Source organism: Corapipo altera, unplaced genomic scaffold (genome assembly GCF_003945725.1).
Source record: "Corapipo altera isolate COAL_440 unplaced genomic scaffold, ASM394572v1 56, whole genome shotgun sequence".
NCBI lineage: Eukaryota > Metazoa > Chordata > Aves > Passeriformes > Pipridae > Corapipo > Corapipo altera.
The window spans coordinates 11,798,104-11,822,686 of NW_020884896.1; the positions used below are offsets into that span (position 1 = coordinate 11,798,104).

General features: G+C 34.4%; 1 protein-coding gene across 7 annotated transcripts in view; it reads left to right on the plus strand.

The window, feature by feature from the left end:
• Positions 1 to 24,583, plus strand: part of ATRNL1 (attractin like 1) — a 529,120-nt gene that overhangs the window by 299,979 nt on the left and 204,558 nt on the right. For all 7 annotated transcript variants that reach the window (XM_027647923.1, XM_027647924.1, XM_027647920.1 and 4 more), the window contains one exon: positions 14,808 to 14,886. In XM_027647923.1, coding sequence (XP_027503724.1) covers positions 14,808 to 14,886 — 79 coding nt within the window. The remainder of the gene's footprint in view (positions 1 to 14,807; positions 14,887 to 24,583) is intronic.

Sequence of the window (24,583 nt, forward strand, 5' to 3'; positions counted from 1 at the left end):
TTAATAAGTAGAGCACCCTTAAATAATATGGATAGTTTGATAGTTTGTTTTCTGTGTGCTTTTAGAAATTCCATAAAAAATTATGGTCATTTAGGATCAGGAGTACATTCTTTCTGATAAATCTTTCTGTGAGCAGTATAAGTTAGAGAAAACAATATTCAAAATATAGCTAGTGTTTATTGCAGGAGGAGATGGGCATTAAGGTAAGGACTAGCATGAGCTACAATAGGAATTTCAGCAGATACTGAAGAACCAGGTTTATTAACCCCATATGTACGACTGTGTGCCAAAATCTCTGAACAGTCCCTTCAGTTGTGCTTCCTGCAGTGGGACTGGTGGCTGCATTTCAGGGCGTTGTGTCAGAGCTCCTGAGAGCTGCAGAGCTTGAGTCTGCTGTCCTGGGTGTAAATTTACAATGGGAGAATTCCTTCTCCCTACCAGCATTCTTTGCTCTGTATGCCTAGCTTCACGTTTTGTTTTTGTTAAAATGAAGGATGATAAATTAGTGCTAGATTTTGGCATGCTTGTCTTCATGAGCTCACATATTGATCTCCATAAGACAAAACAGTATGTCAGGATCAGATCTCATCCACCATGACTGTGTCCTTGGAAAATGTAGAAGCCTTATAAATCTAAATTAGAATATTTTATGGTAACATGAAAATCAAGTCATCTTAGCAAAATGGATTTTACATTTGGGGCTAGAATAAAATTGATTTTTACTCAGTGATGCGTTAAACAGTTTTCACCTCACTTAGAAGCAAATAGTTTTTTGACTTCCACTGGGACAAGCACATCTATACTGTGGTGGACAATCTTGGGTTGGGTTTCCTTTTTTTAAATGTTTGGTTTGAAATTTTGAATGTACCTTTATGTCTTCCACTCTCTAAATCACACAGAATCTTTGTTATTACTGTAGACTTTTTTGATAAATTCATATTTTCTGAGAAGGCAGCCACTGTTATTGGCCTGCAGGCAAAGGAGATTCCCCAGTACCATTGGATCAGTTGCTCTTCAAAACAACGGATGAGTCATTTAATCCACAAGTAAACAGACCTGTATTCCATTATTTTGTTCTTTTTCTTCTTTCTCTGTTTTTCCTTTGAGTCATTTGGAGTGCATGTGAGTGTACTAGAGCTTGCCATATTTTGATTTCAACAGACACTTCCTCAAAATACGAAACAGTTGCTCAGATATCTGAAGGTGGCCTATGTACTTGCTTGATGTAAAAGAGGTGTGGCTTTTTCCTTCTTTCAAGTAGGTCCATTGAAATTTTTGAATATTCACTTCCTTTATGTATCAAATACAGTAAGTGAGAGCTGCTTGTTTTGCCTCCTGAAGTGCTCAATCCCAATCTCTCCTCAGTTCGTAATAACTAGAAATAAATTCTGGAATTGCTTAAGTGCAGAGGGTAGTTGTAGGGTGAAGACTTGTATAACAGTATAAGGATTTGAAAGATTTTTTTTCCTCCTAGTCTTTTTTAGAGAGAGAAAAAAGAGAAAATCTTAGATTGCACTCTTCATCATGTGTGATGCTGTAGCCTAGCACTCCAAAAACCATCTTGTCACTACTTCTTCTTTTATAAAATCTCATTGGAACCAAAGCTGCCACTTCTGTGGTAGTATTCACCACAGAGGTCTCTGAAGGTGGCGCCTGAAACACACTTCTCAAGACCCTGAAGAAAACATGTATTTTTTTTTTAAGACTCAGTGCTTTGTGGGCTCTCTTACTCTGAGGCAGCTCCTTACAAGGATATGTCTTTTTACAGCTGCATTATATTTTTTATCCTAAGAAGCATCATAGATAATTCATGCTGTGTTTGTTTTGGTTTCCTACATTTTGTACTGTATTTTCTTAAATCCGATTAGTCAATTGTTTTCTTACACTAAAAGAACATTGGTGCTTGCAGCTATTTTTCTTCTAGACTCCTTAATCCTGGTCACTTTTTTTTATGAAACTCCAGTCTACCATGCTTTAAACAAAAGAACTAGAACAGGTTTTCATCTGTGATAAATGGGCTTGAAATTTTGCTTTTGTCATTTTAATTCGAAAGAGAAGGAATTCAGTTTTCTTATGACATGTACCAGTTAACTTCAGAAGTTTGTTTCCAGATGTAAGTATACAGTGAAGTGAGGTGAAAGCTGATGAAGGAAAATAATAACCAAAAATAAAGGTAGTACAAAATATTAGTGTTTTCCTTCAGGCAATAATGTCATTGACCATTACAGCAAGTGACAAGCAGCTTTGTCAAGCACGGTGCCAACCTGTCTCTGCAGACTTGGTCGGTGTGGTATGTTGTGATGTGAGTGACATTGAAAAAATGAGCAATCTGTTTATGGCAGTAGAGAAGTATTCAGAGTCCCTGTGTTCACTTGTAATATATCACAGAAAGAGAGAAAAGAGAGTGCTAGACTCTGTGTTATGCTGTGATTTTTATAGGTGCTAAAATATTACATCTAATTATTAATTTTGAGAAGAGACATCTGAATTCAAAGGAATTTATCTAATAAACTTTATTTACTGGGATACTAATAAAAAACATTCCAGTAAATTTTCGTGGTACCAAATGAAACACTTTGTGTGGAAGGTTTTGTGGATTTTTTTGATTTATCTCTTGGGATTCAAGGTGGGGATGTTATGTCTTGTCAATAAGAAGCAAAATTATGGAAATTCTGCAGTGGACTCCAAAAGCTACACTAAGAATAACACGGTAAAAAGCAATTAGTTAATCTATTTAAGTTTTTAATCTGAATTTAATCTGCGTATGTGGCCCAATTGTATTCTATGTCATAGTTGGTTCTCTAAGTTTTCTGTGATTTTTTGTGATATTTTAGGAAAATGTGTGAAAGTTTCTAAATTATATTTCTTTTTTAATATATTTTGAGTTTTTTCAATTGAAATTCTAAATATCAGGTTGAGGAGAATTGGGTTTTGTACTCTTTATCCAGTACGATTACAGAATTTTTTTGTGTTCTTGAATGAATCTTCTTTGGCCTGGACATCTAAAAATTCTCCATCTTTTCTTCAGAAAAATTCCATGTTAATAGAGCTTTAATAAGGAATGTTATGACTTTTTTTACACCTACCCCTTCAACTATATTAACCTCTTTGGAAAAAGTATTGAAAATGTCACATAATGAAGGGAAAAGTTCTTTAGCACTGTGTAAATCTATTGATTATATTTGAGTCTATTATGCTAAACAATGCTGACATGGTGTGTGACTTTCTAAATGCATTTTATGTTTCTGTGATTTATTATCAAAGAAAAACAGCTTCAATAGAGAGTGCAGTGAAAGATAAGAATGAGGGGAAAAGATAAAAAAAACCCCTGAGATAATGTGAATCTTTTGGTTCGGAAAGCTGCTGAAATTTGGCACTGGTGACAGTTCTTCTGCCTCAAATTCACTAATTGAGAGTAATTAGAATAAAAGAGTAATTTTTCCCCCATTAAGTATTAATTCTGAATTAGTAGAAATCAGCAAAACTGTTGCAAAAATGCAGAAGTGAAAGCACAACCATTTTGAAATAGAAACAATATGTTCAATTTCCAATGGTTCTAGAAACCTACTGCAGAAAATATTGAATTCTATATTTCATGATATGCCCACAGATTCAATGGTCATAAATTATTTTTATTTTCTTTTTAGATCTGGGTTGGTTTTTTTTACGTACAACATCACTTGTTGACAGAAATATAGGGTATTTCACCCATGAAGGGCAAACCCATAAAATTGTATGAAATATTAAAGTCTTTTCCATGAGTAAAAGTAACATAATCACACTTTATGAATGTGATGTTCTATTTATTCTTTGGAGATTAATTTCAGTTTACGTGAGATTAAACCCCTTTGATTGTAAATCTTTTTTATTTGCTTCTTCAAAGAGGTGAAAGGAAGAACTACTGAGAGTTAAAGTTCACATCTAGAGCTTTATTGCCTAATATATTTCAGAGTCCTTTTACATGGTTCACTTTAGTCTGATATTGTATTGGCAGAAATAAATGGGAATATTGGTCTTCTGGATAGCATCTTGATGTATACTGTATCCATTTTCCCTTTTTAGTTGTATACAGGCTGTTTGTATAACTGAACATTCATTCATATTTTAATAGCTTTTGGTATGGCTTGTGATATATTTAAAAACACAGTTTTATGTATATATATATGAATTATGTATGTAGGAAAATAGAAATATAAAATATGTATGTGTGCATTTCTATAGTTACTTTTTAACAATTATTTTCTTTAATAAGGTTATTTAATATCCCCCTCCATTCTCTATAAGATTTTGGTACATGTACTTAATGGAAAAAGATCAATACTTTTTTCATAGTAATTTTTGCCTGTAAATTACAAGTTCCCCATTCAAACATTTCTTTCTTCCTTACTTTCCAGAGGATGTTTCATTGCACAGGAAAGACCAATAAACTCAGGTTTTACCCAGACAGTTGTCAGAGATGATTTGAAGCTATTATAGGAGTTTATGACTCAGGAGTGGAAGGATTAAGTTGCTTTTCTGGATTCAATATATATTAATAAATTATTTTACATGAACATAGTAGCTGTTCTTAGTAATAAGCCAATATGTATTATATTGATATTTCATTGCCACTGCATACTTTAAAACATAATTTATATAAAGTGCAGTTAACATCATTGATGCTTCAGTCTCTCTGTTTTCTGTTATGCATTCAGAGCTTAAATTGGGAAGCTTTATTAATACCATTATTGATGTTTTAGTTTATCATTTTACTTAATTTGCTCGTATTCCTCAACAAAATTATTTCTGTTATGTTTCTAATAGCCATTATAAAGTGCTGCTCTAGAGACTTAGAGCATGCTTTTGGAAGCGTCTTGGTTTTTAAGGCTCATTTCCCTTTCATATATTTCTTTTAACTGTTGTATAGCAGTCCAAAAGTCCTGGGCTATATCAGCAGCAGTGGTCCTGTGGAAACCAGTTAGAAAGCTCTGTGACACAGGGGTATTACTATCCTTTGCCCATGACCATCATTCTGCTTCCTGTGCAGTGTTACAGATCTCCACTGCCAAAACCAGTTTCAAAACAGAAAGGCTGCTCCCATCACAAACATTTACCACAGCCCTTGGGGCACTGAAAGGCAACAAGCATCTTTTACTATAATACATCTTCATTACTTCCCGAACAAGTTACACTTCACATGCAAAAGAACTGGAGAACCTCAGCCTGGGGATCTAAACCTTTGTTTACACTTTATTGTATACACAGGCAATGCATTGTGCTGCTAAGTGTGGGTGCTTGGGTGAATCCATGATTGCCTACCATGAGTACTGTGCTGCCCCACAGCATACAGGTGTTTTTGGTAGAAGTACTTGAGTAGAGGCAGCTCACAGACTTGTCTTTGATTTTTGTTGTTATTTTTTTTACTACTTTTTTAAGTACTAAAATGATCATATTCTAAAAGTCCTGTTCTTCTCCCACAATACATACATTATTTTATTATATTTTATTTTTATATGTATCAAATGTATACTCACACATATTTCACACAGGTATACTGGAAATTTTTTTGAGTGGAGTCGAAGTGTACATACATAAATGGTCCAGGCTTCAGTGATGCAAACTTCTTGGATATTTTAGAAAATAGTATAATTGGGATAATTCAGACTTACCTTGTGGAAGTAATACTGAGCTTGGATCACACATGTCCTTCCTTACTTTTTGGTTGTTGTTTGGCTGGGCAGTTTTTGATGGCCTAATGGTTGGTTAATGAGAATTGCTCAAAAACGAAAATAGTACAAACTGTGCAACAAAATTCAGCTGCAACAGGTTGATGGTATCATCTCATGGTCACAACCAGGGTAGAGTTGTTCAGGAAGTACCTAAAAGCTAGTGCTACCTTTGTGAAGTTGGAATAAATTGTTTGATTTGGTATTTGAGAAGATATATGAGATGATTTCTTAAAAGGGCTTTACTTTTAATATTTTTTAAGATATAGCTGTAACACAGGTCATACGCTATGAGAAATGTTGTTTGGGTCAGATACTGCTAGAGAATATAAAATTCCACACCCTCCAGAGTACTACTGATTCAAAAAATATTATTGTAAGTTCTGAGATTTAGGCACTATCTATCACTTTTAAAAGACATCCCTTAAGAATTTTTGCTAATGTTTGAGTGTGCTATTCGGTGGCCAGCATCATGATGCAGCTGTGTGATATCTGTAAAGATCAATGGTCTGAGATTTTAGTAGATTTCTTTAACCTAAATTAAAACAGCCCTGTGTTTTCCAGGTAATTTTCTTCATAAGACCAGGGAACGAGCTACTTTCTGAGGAATTCCTGTGCAGTCTTCCTGCCATAGTCAATAATAGTCCTTCAACATAGAAATAAATTTTCATCTTCATATCCATCTACTGTGTGGAAGATGAAATTCTGTAGAAAGATCTGTTATGCTGGTCTGCCAAACTGCTTTCCTTCGCAAAAACATCTGGTTCTAATGCACAGAAAATCAGGGGTTTATTACACAAGAGTAGGGTTCCCCCTAACCCATTGTCTCGAAAAATACTTTATTTATAAAGCTTGGGATCATCAATGATCAATATCTCATCTGCTGGGGAAAGAGAATGTGTTGTCTTACTTTCTGAACTGAATTTTTACTCAGCAGCCCAAGCAGTCTGTCCATGGCTCCAACTCAGCCTTTCTTCTTCCTTTTATTTTATTCTGAGAACAGGTACCAGTTACATCTGTTTCCAGACAGAAGTATTCAGTTTGTGTGTGATTCTAAGAGACAGATGCAGTATTTTCCTAAACCAGGAATAGGAAATTCTTTAGTTGTGTCCTCCTGTTCTCCTCAATTGAAGGAACTGTTCTGATTCTGGGTGGAAATCTTCACAAATGTTTGATGTTTCCTTGGGGTTTAGCAAATTGTCTGTAGTGATGATACTTGACAGGTGTTAGGCTGGCCTTGAAGAGCACTGTTTTGAAAAGCAGGTATCTAAAATCATTAAAACCTATTCTTTTGCATTTTCTTTTTTTTTTTTTTTAACTAATACAGTCTTTTCTCACCTAAGAATAACTATATGTTAGTGTTTTCTATAGCTGCAGAGATATTCATGGCAATTCCTTTGCTCTGTGAACTGCAGAAAAGGGCAAACAGATCAGTTTTGCATATATTAATGAAAAATGTTTTCATTTGACTCTCTATATTGACTCTCCATATATTAATAGAGAGTTTTAATCCATGAGCTAAGATATTTCCATTACACTCTTGTAATGTTTGTAAATCTTTAACTTAAAACCTTGGTCAGTAATTTTATGAACTGTATCTTTGTGCAGAAGCTATGCCTGGTTAATCAACTATGACACAGTAAAACAAATCTAACATGGATATCCTTTTACTTGCATTTTTACCAAACATAGTGTTCTGCTTGGAAGACCAGATTAGTAGAAGGCCATATATTTTTCTTTTTAACTATTAAACTGTTTTTTATAAGGTTGGTAGTTGCAGACATGTGAGAAGGGGATTTTAAAGGCAGTTATGTGACTTTCATGAGATACTTCATACAAGAATTATTTACAGGAATATATGGATTTTCAGGACTGCATCCAAAAATAACATTTTAATCAGTCATCTGGATAAGAAGAATTATCCATGTAATTAGTTTCAAATGAACTTGAAAGGTGTTGCTTAACTGGTGTGAATTCCATTTGAGGCACAAATAAATAAATACAGATTTGCATTTAAATTATTTTTGGTAATACTTGAAGATTTAAATACCATTGTAGGTAATTTACTTCATATTCAGACACTTCTTTCAATTTGAAATTTGGAAAGCAAGAGCTGAGTGCTTGAACCCTTTGTATGGCTTTTGGATTATAAGGTTCACATTTGAATTAAATTTCCCTTGGATTCTTTTACCTCATAAAGAAACTGCAGGGGAAAAGTTGAAACTCGAGAACTGTTGCTTTGTTAAAACAACAGAGGCAGGAAAAATCTCAGAATAGACCATACATCCAGGCTGATGGAAAAAGCCCTGCCATATTTAAGGATGTGCAGCAATGAAATATTTGTAACTGAAGAGGGAAAGATTGGGGCTGTTAGCTGATCATTCCAGAAAATGGAGTGTGGGAACCAGTTCATGGAGCTGTTGATACCAGTAGTATTTCTCCTGAGTAGCAAGAATAAGAGAAGGAAATTCCTGAATCACCTCGATGGCAATGCTGGCTTAGTCAGCTGTGCCTTTCCCTGGCTGTGCCAGCCAGCCAGAGCTCTCTTAGACCGGGAATTCAGCACTACTGGCTGATATGTCTTGGCTCTGCAGCCAAGATTGGTTTCCCTGACCCCACTCAGTGCATTACCATGAACTGGAAGATGCACATCCTACTTCTTTGCTAGCCAAGACTGCTTTCCTCTAAGTCTTTACACAATTTATAATTATAACACTTAAGTCCCAGAATCGTTTGGAATTGCTAATCACTGAAACAGTCCTACTTATAATGATGTTTATAAAACTTTGTGATTTAGAGCAATTTAATTAATCATTAAAAAAAATTTTAAAAAATTTGTACTGCTGTCATATGTATCAGACTCCTAATATTATGTTTACAGTGCTTTGTGCTTCAGATAATCCTGTTGAAATCTTTGAAGCTGCTTGCCATGTGTATAGTAGTTAACACAAGGATGGCTGAACCCAGCACATCATAATCATAAACACAATGTTCTTGTCAAATACAATGAGAAAAATCAATTGCTGTGACAATAATTGCTATTTAAAGTCATAGTGTTAGAAAAATAATTGTTCAATTATTTTTTTTTTAGCATTGTGCTTGCTTTATAACATATCAATTAAAATGTTCTCTATTTGCCAATAAAAAGATAGTAAATAATGTGTCAGGAAAGCAGTTCTTAGAAAAACAGTTAATGTGATCTGTTAGAAAACTTTTGCAGTATTAATTTAAAAACATTAACGTAGGTATGAGACTTTTTTCTTTGCATGTGTCTACATTAAAAAGATTTATCATGTTTGTTTTATTGAATATAATTAATTGTTGCTCATGTTTAAAAATACCATATTTTGAAGGAGAAACATTAATACAGTGTAGGGCCACTGTTTAGATTGCTGATTAAGGAACTGTACATTTTTGTGCTCTTGTCAAATAAAGCGATGTCAGTGGGCAAGAGGTTTGTGGATCTAGAGGCATATTTAACTACTGTGTGTGCACAGCAAGATTCAAGTAATGAAGCAATAGTTGCCTTGATGGAGCTTTTAAAATATGTCTAAATATACACATATGGGCAATAAATGAGTCTGTTATGCACCTAAATAATTTTTGTGAAAGTAATTTTTAGTGCTTATGTTTCTGTTAGTGAGCAGCGTGGACAAACAGAAGATCACCTGTTGAGTAAAATGGTGCTGAGGACCTGACACCCACACAGTGCATCATGTGGGGATTTTTTACCTTTTTTTTTGTTGTTGTTTTGCATTGAACTACCTCTAGTTTAGCTTCATGGACTGAAAGCTCATGGGTCTGGAGTGCACATTGCATATCTTCCAGTTGAGCTTCTGCATCATGTCTGCATCACCAAGATAGTCTGACAGGGCAATCGGGGTTTGTTTAAAAGTCCACTCCAGATCCACACTAAACCAGCAGTGCAGGCACTCCCCTACAAAAGGACGTGTCTGTCACACATTTGAGCATGGTGACAGTTGAACAGCTGGTAGAATAATCTTGACAAACTGCTGGCCCAAATATGCTGCTCCCAGGGTGGGCATAGCTTAGGGATGCTACTTCACACTCAGCTGTGTGCTGATGCTGTGTCTTGTCCTCTGTCATGAGATGAGTAAACATGCTGGGTGCTTGAAGTAGAGTCTTTCATATTTTTTTATTTTCATTTAAAGTATACTAGACTGAAAGTAAAGTTTGAAAAAGAGTTTACTTTCATTCAATGTGGAAATTTATATTGAACTATTATGCAAATGAGTGGCTTAAGTAAAATCATAGGAACAACAATCATTCTTACATGAATGTTTACATACTTTTTCCCTTAGATTTTAATTTCTCTTTGCATGTTAAATAATAAGAGGATGAGACAAGAAATAGCAAAGGATGGCAGATTTTGTTTTGTTCTGTTTACCTCCCGTTTACAATATTGGTCCCTAAAATATTTATATTTAGTTCAGAAAATAGCTCCTTTTACATCACTGCAAAAATGTGTAAATTATTTCACTTCAACACAATTGCGATTTTCATACAATAAGTAACTTATAGGCATTAATATATAATGAAAATATGGAATTCTATAGTGTATTTATAATGCATTCATAGAGCTTAAGGCACAAATGCGTCATTAATTCATCTAGTCTAAACATGCTGACCATTACATTTCACAGCTTTTCCCCTCTATTTATTCTTGTAATTTGAGTTTCTTTAAAGACCCACAGATTTTATTTAGATTTGCACATACCAAGCAGCAACATATCCTCTAATTTCCTTTACAGTTTTCAGTTTACCTCCTAAACACACAGACAGAAACTCATTTCTCGGCTATGGAAAACACTGTCCTCTCCTCAGCCAGTTCTGTGAACAGCATTAAATATGCCTAAATGTCACCTCTGTAAGTTAAAAACTTACTCTCTACCTTGGAAAAATAGTTAGCAGACAGTAATTATTCTTTGCAGTTTTCTTTTCTGTGTTCTATTAAATCAGCACTTCTCATTTTGTACTACCCAGAGCCATTCTGGAAAGAGCATCTGCCTAGTCTAGACCTCCCTGCTAGGCCCTGTTGGACTCTTGCAGCCCTTCCTTGGCCACTTTCCTCTGCTGTATTGGGCATAAAACATGTTCAAGGCATCTTCCTCTTCAGTTCATCTGTTCTCTAATTGCTTATTGTCTCCAAACTAATACTAAGATGATAACTTTCATTCAACCTGTAATACAGGCCACCTGTTATAAGTTTCTCATTTTCAAACATGCTTTTTTAGTGTTTCCTTCTATTTTCTTGCACATGGTTTGAAGGGGGAACTGTGCAAGGCTATGTCATTATCTTCTGGGGGGTTCATTTCTTTGTTCTAGAGACTACAAAATCCTGATAATGCTTGGGCTGCTGTGATTTTAAGTGTTTCTTAGCATGACAACTCTCTTACTGGAAGATTTACATTGATAAATGCAGAAAGTCATTCACTCTGTACTCTGGGTCAGCATTTCATAAAACATCTGCATTGCAAAGGCATTTATACATCTCTGGATATCACTGAGAGTCTCTACTAGAGAGTCAGAAATGGTGGACAAAATCTATGACCATTTGAATTTTTTATTCTCTATTTACCATTGATCCATTTTCTATATCTTAAATTATCTAGTCATTGCAGCATAGTAAAGTCTTCTTTTTTTTCAGTATATGTTTACATTATTTTAGGATACAGAAACATTTATGTGCTGCATAAAGGAGTCTTGGTATTTTCTCCCCATGGAAACTCATACACACTGTAGGCAATTTGCCACTTGATCTTTTTGAAAAGTGAAATGATTAGGTTTAAGTCACTGTTAGTAAAAGATTTTCTCCAACCTTTGAATATTTATTGTGATTCTTCTCTTGATTCTCACCATGTTTTCCAATCTCCTTTAAAAAATGCAAATACCAGAACTTTAGGAACAAATCTGATAGTATCTGTTGTGACAATACCTTGTAGAGTGATAAACTCATCTCCCAAGTGCTGCTTACTACTGTGCACCTGAGAAAGGTTGTTTTAACCCTTTTTGTTTCAGATCCCAGTAGTAATTCATACTGAGTTGGTCATTCACACTGGTCTCTAAATTGTTTTGGAAATTGCTTCATTCCAAGAGGAAAGTAAATAATTTGGAATGTAAATGAGGCCTGGATTCCTTGTTCTCCTAAGTATAACTTAGCAGTGATTGTGTATCAAAAAAAAAAGTAAAAAATTGAGCATTGTACAATCTCTTTATCCTCTGTGCCATTAACCATTATTAGCCATTTTCTTTTCAGTCTTTGGGTCATGTATAGACCTCTCAGCTCTAATATATTTGTCCTATCAAATTGAGTGCATCTGATACTCTGGGAACCTTGCAAGTGCATCTGGAAATTTCCTTTTCTGGTGTTGGTCCTCTTCTAAAAATTCCTATTTTAACCAATTTTTAATTCATTTATTTTGCACTGCACTTTATTTTATTTTTATCTCTGTCACAAGAAGGAGCTAAGAAATATACTGGGGGATTGGAGAGCATCCATCTATACTACTCTTGCCATTACATTTTTTGTGATGTTAATGCCTTCAGCATGGCTCACTTCAACTCCCTGTTGTTTTAAAGCTGAAAAGAACTTATTTCTACTACCATCTCATTCCCCAGCCATGTTGACTGTATTCCTTTATACCTTTTAAGTTAACTTAGTTTTTTTTGAGATGAGGCAATGGTTGCTTCAAGATACAGACATACTATAGATTTATGCACTGGCATCACAAGGCTTTCTGGTTTGTTCTTTATTCCTTTTCTAATCTCTTTTAACATCCTATTTTCTGTTTTGACTGCCACTAAACATTCAGTTGATATGTTCAAAGAACTATCTGCAATGACTTCAAGACCATTTTCTTGAGTGGTAATTGCTAATTTAGAACCTATCATTGTGTATTTGTAGCTAGTTGTTGATTTTTTTTTCTTTTGCACATTGCCTTCAGTTCATTGGCACTGAATTTCATTCTTTTATTTTATTGCCAAGTCACTTGATATTGTGAGATCCTTTGCAGTCAGCTTTAATTTTTATTGCCCTGAATAAACCAAAGCTATTATCTCACCACAGCCTGGAATCAGGTTAGTTTGACAAAATCTATTTTCCATGTCTTTTTTCTCTTCATTAACATGAATTTTGATTTTTTTTTTCCTTCTGACTATTTAATTTAAAAAAAAAAAAAACAACCAAAAAAACCCACAACAAAAACCCTTAGAAGAAAGTAAAATATTTACTTGCAGGGAAGAGATTATACAAAAACCACATTATCAATGCTGTAATTTCCAATGATTCATAGTATTTTATGATTGTGTCTTTGAGACACTCATCGCTGATTTTGATGTTGCATATAAACTAATTGATGTTTTGACTGATTACAAGAAAATTCAGTGTGTGGTCCCGATCCATTGATGTATAAAGCCCAGAATCAATTTGTCTGAACTCTTTCAGCCACAACCATGAATATTTTTTTTCTACTAACTTAAGAGAACTGCAAGAAATTAATAAATGTGTAGGGCAGAATTTTCTATGGGTAGAGATCCAGTTCCTAGTCATAATAAAGCAGTCACACAGTGCAAGGAACATTTTGTTTCTCCTGTCCAGCTGTCTTGAATGTATTAACCTTTTCCAAAATGCAGGAGCACTGAGTTCATAATTTCAGAGTCGCTGTTGTTTCCCTAGTTAGTGGGTTTTGGAAGGGTCGTGGAGGAGGAAAAGAGTAAGGTAAAGTGACCTACCCTTACTTCATGCTCAGAATCCTAGTTTGTAGCATCATATCAGTATACTGATGTTGCTCCTAAGCATCTGTTGCAGTTACTACCTACACAGTAGAGTATATAGTACAACTTTCTACAACTTTTCTTTAAAAACACTTCTGGGAAATAATATTTGTAAGTAGTACTTGATTTAAAAAGCTTAAAAGATGTTGCTACAGAACTAGATTTATTCTAGTGGTCAGTGGAGGTTTTTTTGTTCTGGACACCAAATATAAATTCACAGTCAACTCGTACTTGTTTTCAAAGGGGACTGGAGAGAGGGAGACATTGCTGTTATTTTGCACTTATGCACAGTACTCCTCTGAACTGTGCTACTTCAGGAAATCTTGGTCTTTCCCATATTAAAGAGTAAATTTTGAAGCTTTTTGCAGAACAAAAAAGTTGTGGATGCCTAGCATAATTCAACAGTTAAAGGGTTGTGTTAATTGAAACCAGCATGTACAGCAGAGGTACCAACATGACTGAAAGTTATTCACGCAACTATTAAATCCAGATAATTTTATAAAAGAAGCTGTCTAAAAAGTTAAAAGATCATCTGAGTGCTTACATTCGGTATCAGCTTTAGAAGCCTTTTGTCAGTATCCAGAAATTCACTAAAAGAGATTGAATTCAATGATCTTTATACCAAAATACTTTATGGGTTAAATGTTACAATACAAAAACATTGAAGCCAGAGGGAAGGCATATGCTCTGATTGTGAATTGCAGGTGTTTAATAATTTTTATTTTTTTTTTTTAACTTCTTCTGTTGTGTCTTTGGGACTGTAATGTGGTGATGTCCTTGGAGATGTTTTCCCTGGGCAATTAGCTGTAGAAATTCTCAATATGATAAAACAGACCTATTTTCATGTGCAAACCCAGTTCCTCAAACTAATTATATTCCCTGCATAGCTGTTGTTCCTGCATCTCAGGAAATTATTCAGAATTTACAAAGTGAGATAAATATAATTCGGTATAATTTTTTAGTATACTTCATCCTCTTTTCCCATCTACTAAATGTGGAACTTGCATTGCATGTTTGTTGAGACTGTTGTGGGTATGTGTTCATTGTAATGGAGCTTACACCCTGCTGATGGAGACACTAATAACATTTCCAGGAGACAGCTACAGCATTAGAGTTGTGCATTTGCTTTTGACTTTGAACATGGGTGGTTGACTTGTTTGTCATCCTGGTAGTTTAGTGTTCCTCTCCTTATTTGTTTTGGGTTTTTTTTTCCCATGCTTAAATGTCTTTTTGTTACCTTTGATACCATAAAACATAGGCTTTTTCACACCATTATGTTACAATTATTTTTTTCTTTTGTAATTGCAGTTGTTTCTTATCCTTACTGCTGGTAGCTGCTGTCGTTTGGAAAATCAAACAAACCTGTTGGGCTTCTCGACGGAGAGAGGTATCAAAAACTTTATTGTAGTAGCTTTATCTTTCAGAATAAATTGAGAAATTTGATGAACTATCACACCTCCACTTTCTCCTGTATATGCAATTTAAATATCCTTTTTATACCCTTGACTTTTTATACTGAAGAAGAAAACTTTGTTTCTTTCATCTGTCAAGAATTAGATAAATTGCAACACTAGGCTGCAGAAAGCTAAATTTTCTTTATGGTGGCATATTTAGAATGGAATAGAATATTTCAGTTGAAAGGGAACTACAAGGATAATCCAGCCTGACCACTTCAGAGCTGACCAAAGATTAAAGCATGGGCATTGTCCAAATAACAATATCTTTAACACTGACAGGCTTGGGGCACTGACTACCTCTCTAAGAAGCCTGTTCCAGTGTTTGACCATTGCTCTGTCTTAATGTCCAGTTAAATGCACCTTTGAAGCATTCTCATCCATCCTGTCTCTGGATCCCAGGGAGAAGAGATCAGCAGCTCCCTCTCCCTGTCCCCTCATCAGGAAGCTGTAGAGAGCAATGAGATTGCTCCTCAGGCTTCTTCTTTCCAAACTAGACAACTCCAGGTTTCTTAGCAGCTCCTCATAGGACATTCTTCCCAGCCCTGTCTCCAGCTTTGTTGCCCTCCTCTGGATGCACTCAAGTACCTTCACATCCCTCTTAAATTTTTGGGCTGCATACAGCACTCAAGGTGAGGCTGCACCAATGCTGAAACACATTTTTTGACTGATTGATTTTGATGTTTAATGCATCACAACTCCCTCAATAGTCTCAAAATAGTAGTGCAGAAACATTGGCAAGCTGAATGAACAGAGGATCATAGTGTAGCATTTCAGGCTTCCAGTAATGTATTTAATGTTGTGACTTATGCTGTGTTTTTATCAACAGTCATTGGAACACAGAGTAGGAACACACTCTTGCAAAGAGCTTATACTGTCTTCTTTTTTATTATCTCTTTTTTCTTGTAATATTTTTTTAAATTCTGAGAAAAATTCTCTCTCTATGAATATCAGTAAAACCATGACACAATTGAAACCCTTCAATAAACACTAATGCATTGAATCACCTTGTTCTGTTGTCTAAATTCTTACAGCTGTGTTCAAAAATGTGGATCAAATATTTGTTCTTATCTTTTTAACAAATCATTACACTTAGATGAGATCAAACTTTGGTTATGTATGCTGCTGCATGTATATAGCATGTATTCCATTTTGTTCTCATAAATAAGATCTATAAATTTTAGACAGTGATTTTTCATGCCCTTGAAGCTTCTAATCTTGATTTTTGGAAAAAGCACTTGCTTAATGAACTATAATCTTGATTTTCTTTTAGTTTTTTTAAAGGACAATCTTTTGTCTACTTAATATTTCTTCTTAATATACAGGCACTATGAATGTTTGAATAACTTTTTTTTTTTTTTACTGTATATCTACAGTGAATTTGTATATGCTTTAAAAGTGCCAGGTAACTAGCACTTATAATTTTCCTTCACTGAAATTATAGTGTACTAACACCAAGAGTTAGCTTAAACTGGTGCTACAAAGAAAAATGTATATTATCAGTACTTATTTCCTTCAGGTATTTTTTTAATTCATATGAATATTGTTAAGCATTTTCAACCTCTGAGGGCAAATGCTCATCTATTACTTGCAAAATGCAGATAAAAGTTTCTTTAAGCTACAGTATTCTGTTCAATTTATTAATATTTCATTCAAATTCATCTCAATACTTAACACAGTAGTTCTGTGCAAAAATTGTATTGTGATGGAATTGATTTAATCTCTCATGTTAATAAGGTTATTTTATTGATGCATTTAAGGAGAAACACAAACATACCCATTTACAGATCCAGGGGGTCTAGTCTGTTTTCTATGGTTGCTTACCTATATTTCTGAAATATTTTTTTAATGCTGTCTCTAGGCATCATGTAATAAAGAACACATTCTTGTATAAAAATTTCTTGAAGTTTTCCAAGATTTATTCTCTTAATGTCACCAAAAAGCATTTCTAAGATTATATGAAAGTTCATATAAGCTGGTTGATAAATGCAACATTACCATAAATCAGCTTAGTCGGAAGAGCAAAACAGAAAGACATACTTGGCAAGGGGATTAAAAGTCTCAGAAGTTCATGCTTTCCTTGAATATAACTAGAGAAACATTGTTTTCTCACATAACTAGAGTGTGGTAGCATCCTGAATTAATTGTAGATGTTTAAGAAATTCTCTCTTTTCATTCTGGTGTTGCACATCAACTGCAATATATGTCAAGTACAAGTTTTTGATAATAGTTTCCTTTAATGTAGCTCAGAAAACTTATTTTTATATGGAGCCATATTTATAAGGTTTTCAATTAAGTGATACAGATAAATTGTATGAATAACATAAAAGTAGAGGCAACCTACTGTTGAAAAGATTTCTGAAGTATCTACTTTTAAAGCCCACGACCTGGCAGATGAACTTTTCATCTTTTTCATCGTTCATGAAACACAAGAATGTTTGACTCTTTAGATGTTATCCTCAATAAGGACACAAACTACAGTAAGAAGTGAAATATAACAAGAACACAAACCAATATAAAAAAGCGTGCTGTTAATAGCTATGCATCCATTTATTGTTCCTCCCAGTCTGTTTTCCCCTGAAGGAGGAGGAACATTACTATCCAGTTCTTGTGATCTTTTGGTAATGAATTTTATCAGGCTGTTGAGGTAAGCCAATAATTTTTTGAAGATTTGTAGAATCATATGTGCTGCTGAAAATTCAGAACCTTGTACTGTTTTACCCTCTGACTAATGCTTGGCTACATTACTGATTCCAAATTGAATGTAGCATGATGCCAATCCAATACAAAGCAAGAGCAAGTTGTTTGCATTGTGCAGTGGGAATGTCTCAATTTTCCCAGTAATTTAGAAATTTTCTCTCCAGTTTCTTTCCTCATTCATTGTTTGTTCAACAAATATTTGCAAAGCACTGCCCAAATCTTACTGAGCAATTCTAATTTAGGCTCTATCATATATATATGTAAGAAACTGTTACATGTATATACATGTATGTATATGCATATATATATGTGTATATGAAAATACATTTATAGATAGATTCTTCCAAAATACTTTAACTGATGTTTATCAATACTGAATTTAACTCCCCTTTCTCCATAGCTATTGGTCTTTAAATTTATTTAATTGAAATAATTTTCCCCTAAGTCAAGTCTTTGAGTTTTGGTAATTTTTTTTTTTTATTCATAAAAAAATTTTAGTTCTAATATTTTTTTTTGCCTACATTGCTGTCTCTTAAGATATACTTTACCTAAGGCTTTTTGAACCTCTATATTTATACTTTAACTCCTGGATGAGCTTCTCTTCTTGTCTCCTGCCTTCTGAAAGGGCAAGAGACAGCAGATAGACTCTGTCTTACCTTATACCATCAAAGTTATTCACCTTTTGCATTGAGGGAAAATGGAAAGTATCATTCTTTTATTTTATAGCTCCAAAAAGATCAATGAAACTTTGAGCAGGAGAACATGAACAACCTCCTGCCTGCCATCCCTTGACACCTTCCCCCACTCCTCCCTCCCATGGATCTGTGTAATTTTAAAAAAAGGTTTTTAAGAAGGGCTGAAGTAAGATAGTGGAATATTGCTCATTGAGAGAGCTTGATCCTCGAAAGGAATAATACAGAATATGATGATTTCCAAAGCATAATTCTTATGGCACTATCTTTCTTGAGAAAAACAAACAAACAAACGAAAAACAAAACAGAAGAAACTTGGAACATTCATAACAGAGCAGGACAAAATTTACAGATAAGCATGGAAATTCATGCAGGAGTAGAAAAAGGGCAAGATATATCTGTTTGTCAAAGAAGTTAAAGGAGTTCCTAAGTACTGCAAAGTTTAAGAATAGCAAAACATTTTGCAGTAGAGTCCTACACTATGTTAGAAGATCAGATATGTTCTCTAGGTTATAGTCTCCCACCCTTCTTTTTCCTTCAGAGACTCACAAATCTTTCTAGTAGTACATTTCTCAGAAAAATTTGACTTATTAGTTCACTGGATGAAAAACCAAGAGCTGTCATTTTCTCCCAAATGATTTGTTAAACCTCTTGCATTTTATACCCTGAATTCACCCAAGAGCTCATCCATGAAGCTTCAATCTGACTCTGGTTACCTCCTTTATACAAGAAAAGATATATCACCCAGATTTGCCAAATCAGAAAATTGAAGAGAATATTATTTGTTTTCCCTGCATGTTTCATACCTAAAGTATTCATTCAATATTCTGTTAAGAATAGGTACAAGGCAATCTGTTCTTAGATCATTTTCCTGAAAAGCTTGATAGGTTGCTTGCCAGATTTGTAGTGGCTCAAAGGTTTTGTCTCACGAACTTCTGATTGAAAGATACCACACTGCAGATAAAATTTGCATCCAAATAATTTCTTTTTTGATAGTGTGTTGAGCTTTTCTTTTTGCTGGATTATACTGAGGCCACTAACAAACTCACGGATTATAAACCACACTGCCTCTAGTTCAGGTATTTTTGCAAAGCATTTGTCCTTCAAACAGTTGCCGCTCAGATACCCTTTGTGCTTTTCGTTCAAACAGATGTTTTCAAAATACGTACATGTGCCAATGTGTTGGGTGTCCTTATACAGAATCTTAGAACCATGGAATTGTTTCAGTTGAAAGAATCTTTAAAGGCCATCTAGTACAATCCTCCTGCAATGAGCAACTTCAACTAGACCAGGTTGCTCAGAGCCCCATCTCACCTGATCATGAATGTTCCCAGGGATGGGGCATCCACTACCTCTCTGGACAACCTATTGCTGTGATTCACCACCCACATTGTAAAAAATACTTTTCTTATATCTGGTCTGAAATATATATTTGTGTATATTGGATCGTTCAGTTAGTTAAAACACAGTTTTACTTTTTTTTTCATTGAAAATAGCTTTTTTACACGTTATTATAGTTACACGCTACAAAAAGATTACATATCAAAAAGATTACTTAAATTTGTATTTCCTCATATAATGCGGTAGAAGTCTCTTCAGCGATGAGGAGGTAATGCATGATTGCATATTTAGGTAAAAATGTTTGAAAGCATGGTGTTGTGTGTGTAAAGTGCTTGCCTAACTTTAAAGGTTAATATCATTCCTTTATTGGAATTTTCATATTTATATAAAGCATTTCATTGTACAGTCAGCTGTGCACCATTTGCCTGTCTGAAAGAATACCATATGCAAACATAAAAACATGGAATTATAGCAAATGCTTGCTTTATACAGTGTGTGGGTGCCACACAATTTATTGCTTCATTTTATTAATTAGGCTTATGTTTGTTTAAAAAAAAATCTTTTCTAGCTTTAATTTTAATATCAAGGTAGTTTTATTCTCTTAAATATTGAAAGATTCTTAAAAATACACAAATGAAACTGAAGTAGACTACTTCTTAATAGCAGTATCAGTTCATGTAATAGCTTTAAGCTCATTTCTATGGTAACCCTAATAGAACAAGAAAGTTCACTTATGTTGATAGTACTAATGAATGTAGACAATATGTGAATTTCAGCTACAGCTTTTTTGCTTTCTATTTGAAAGGCAATATTTTAAAGTATTCCTTTTAGAAAAGACAATAATGGCTTTTGGTGTATACAATATTGTTTAGGGAATGCAACATATTTACTTTAGCAATATTAATGCACACAGAATATGGTGTATTCTTGAACAACAACAAAAGGAGCAAAAGGAATACTTTGTTTCATCTGTATGTTTTAGTGTGAGGAAGGAACCAACAATAGCAGATGCAAGGAAACCAAGAAATATTAATATGTGTAATTAAAGTACCCCAATGTGTAATTTTATTCATGTGTGTAGGATTATACATTTTATGCTTAAAAGTTGTTAACCTCACAGATAATTTTTCTTTTTTGGTATCTTCTTCTTGTCTGTTGCTTAGCAAATATCTTAAACATCTGTATGTACTTACTCATAGGCTGTGTGAGTAATCCTACTGAAGTCAAAGGAACTATTCATAGGACCAGAATCTCAACTTGTTCTATTGCTCAAGCTCTTCTGAAATCAATAGAGCTATGACTGCATATTTCAACTGTAGATCTAGTTTTACTGAGGGTAACCAGGGCATTTATTTTAGGCTGACGTTTTCTGCATTTTCTCCAACCTAAAATTTAAGCTCCTCTCTGAATGAACCTTTCAAGCAACATGCCTAGATAGTTGACACTAGATATTGTCTCAGGACTCCCTCTGCAGTCAGTATAAAACATGCTTCCAAATGACAGCTTATCCCACCCACAGTGTTCACTTTGATACTTGTGTTAACGATATAAATAACCCAATGAGTCAAATCACCTATACTGAGAGTTAATCCTTGCTTTAATTTTGTAAAATAAAAGTTGTACTTATAATACTGTCACCTTATAAAAAAAGGATCTGATTAATTCTTATTTTAGTACTGCTCACATCATCCTTGTTCATTGTAAAGAGAAGTATTAAATGCTGACAGTGACAGACTCAATATTATATTGGAAAAATTTATTTTGGGAGGTGAGTTAAAGCTGATCTAAAGCAAATATCTTAAAACATCATATGGTGTATAGAGGTTTACATGAACAATTATCATAAGAGTAGGGGCATGAGACTGAGGAGCCCATCACCATTATTTATGCCTGTGTATCTCCTGTGAGAGGCATTTATCCTAGGAAGTAATCCTAGCTGTCTTGTTTCAACTCTGTTTATGAATTGGCAGCTTGAGTAGGAATTCGACATGAATTCACCTGACTGAGTAGTTAAACCAAGTTTAGCCTGTTCTAAAGCCCTGCATCTTTTGGGTGATTGCATGGCCTATGGGGGCAGAGATCTGTTGGAATAGTGTTAAGGTAGTATGTAGACTGAAGGAAACTAACTATTCTAAGAAAATCATGGGGAGATGGAGAAAAAGTAGAAGCCAAATTGTACAATAAGTGAAACGATTCCTTTGAAAACCCTACTGGTAGACAATGGAAATCTTGAAGCATGGGATGAATTTGTAATCTCGTTTCCTTTGCAGGCCTTCCCTTCCACAAGTTTAATAGTCACCTTAAAATCGTCCTGCCCAAGGGATTATTGAAGAAGATTATATTATACTATATTTAATCTTGTCTCTTGAAGGTGATCTTCTTTAGAACTCATATAGGTATATAATTTTCTTAGATATTGTTCTACAATATTCTTTACCAGGATAATCAGCAGGATTTTTTTTTTTTTTTAATGCTGAAAATTAATGTGTTGGTTGGAAGTAGAGAGTTGACTTTTGACTTTAGCTTTTCTGGTGATCAGTTTTGGAAGAGAAACAAATAAAGCCAAATCAGACATTCAAAGATGTACACCTGAACTATGAAAATTTGTTCCTACCTCTAGCACTTCTAATCCTTTTTTTTCTTAAATTAAGTACATGTAAACATGTTTTTTGAAACAAGTACGTGTAAAGCACACTGGAAATCAGTGTGTGTGCATATAAAACACCCAGCTTTGGCCAACACAAGGTATGTGTTAGCTAAGGTATGAAAGTTTGCTAACAGATCTCTTTCTTCATTCCATGAAAATTTGGAAGGTAAAGAAGAAAACAGATGACAATAGATTTTAAAACAAAAATTATGAGCTACTCCTCTTTATTAAAAAAATAAATTAGAGAAAGGAAACTAAGTAGGTGCTTTAATTATATCTACTTATGACCAGAAGAAAAAAATTGTTCACTTTTCTTAACATAATAACCAAAATTCCTTCTTACATTTGCATAGTGTAGTTAGACTGAAGATTCCTAAAAGGCAATAATCAAAACAAATTAGTTTCATTATATGTGATTCCTGGGATATGTGTAGAAGGAAGCTTGGGTGTAGTTATTACTGCTGATAACAGTATTTTAAAATTAATAGTGGTATTCACTTCAGTAGAATTTATTATCAAAGTTAAGCTTTCTAAATATTAATATAAAATACTTCTGTAGATAATACTAATGTTATAATGGACTGTATTATTTCCTGCTATCTGCTTAACTCTGGCAAGTGTACTGGGTTAAGTTTTAAAGCTAAAAGGAAGGTAAAAACAAGGTTATTTAAGAGAAAGAGGGAACTGACCCAAATGAAAAAGACTGCCTGAGGCAACTGGCCACTTGGCAGAGCCTGAGGATGCTTTGAGCTACATGGTTGGAGAGTTTTCCATGAGACTAGTTGTAAAAATAAAAACATTAGGAGCATTTTTAGCTAACTATCTGTCAGCAAAAAGCTGCAGACAATGAGGAAGGCAATCCTTAGTGGGGCCCTGGGAAGGAGTCAGATAAGTTCTTTTGAATTTCTGAGATAAAAAAGTCATTTGGATTTGTTTTAACGGTGTTAAAGAAATGAGAATGGTGGATGTGTTCTTTGTAAGTAAAGAGGATTGCACCAAAATAGATGATTCATTTTTGTCTCTTAACAAAAACAAAAGACCAGGTGTTGAATATTGGCCCAAAGTGGTAATACTCTTTACATTTCTATTTCCTCTGTGTTTGCAGTGTAATGTCATTTTTTGTCTGCTGTTAAAACACAAACAAACCACCCTTTCCTCAAAGCTCTGGAAGAAAGGAGTGGATTTAGATACAAACAACAAAAATGTTACAAGAACTCTGCTATGAAGAGAGTGTGAAAATGTTTGGTGGTTTACAGTAAGAGCGCTTTGAGCAAAAAATGCACGTACTCCTCTGGAGATCATCCGTAACTTTTCTCAGAGTTTGGAGTAATTTTAGTTGCACTAGGTAGACAACTTCAGTCCAGATGTGTCACCTGAAACAGGGGAAGCATAAAGGAAACCCAGTATGAATTGTCCTTCCTCCAAAGAGCAGGGAAGTAACTCAAAGTCCAAGCCTAAAAGGCATACATAGCTCCTCTCTATTATTCTGCTCCTCCTTTCTACTTAACATTCTGTTTATTTACATTTGAATGCTAATACTGTATTCTAAAAATTATATTAAATCATGCAAACAGTCATTTTGATTGCTTATAATGTATGGAACATTTGCTACTGCTTCAACAAACATCCAGCTTTTCTTGCAATTATATGAATTTATTTTTTTCTCAGAGCTGATTTTTAGATACATTTCTGTAAGTGTGCAACTGCTTCGCAGTAAGGAGGGATTAATATCATGCCTGAATCTATTTCAAAGTGTTTGTGTTTCACTTTACCCAGTCTGGATAGTATGTGCCTTCCAAAATAAGCACATTGACCCTTTTATCTCTTAAAATTAGTGTTGATAATATAAGAATTATTCTTTCTTAAAAAAAAAAAAATGGAAGATACTGACATTTCTTACATGTGAATGACTGCCTGCTAAAGTCAGAGCTTTAATAATCAATGCGAAGCAAATGCAATGATCAATGCAACTGGAAATTACATAACTTCACCAGCTTGTTTTTTCAATTCATGACTATTAGTTGGTTTATTCTCTCAGCAGAATGTGTTCAGTGCCATGAATATCAGTATTATTGCTATCAATGAGCTCTGGGGGGAAATTTTTCACTTTCTGTAGATATTAGTGTGTCCAGACATTCTTTGGGGTCATCCCTCTGAGCAAACATTCACTGTGCAGTTCCTCTGGGTACCTTCCAGGCTTCTTCTAGTTCTCTGTGTAGAAGGAAATAATAGTAGGTTGATGGTGACAAA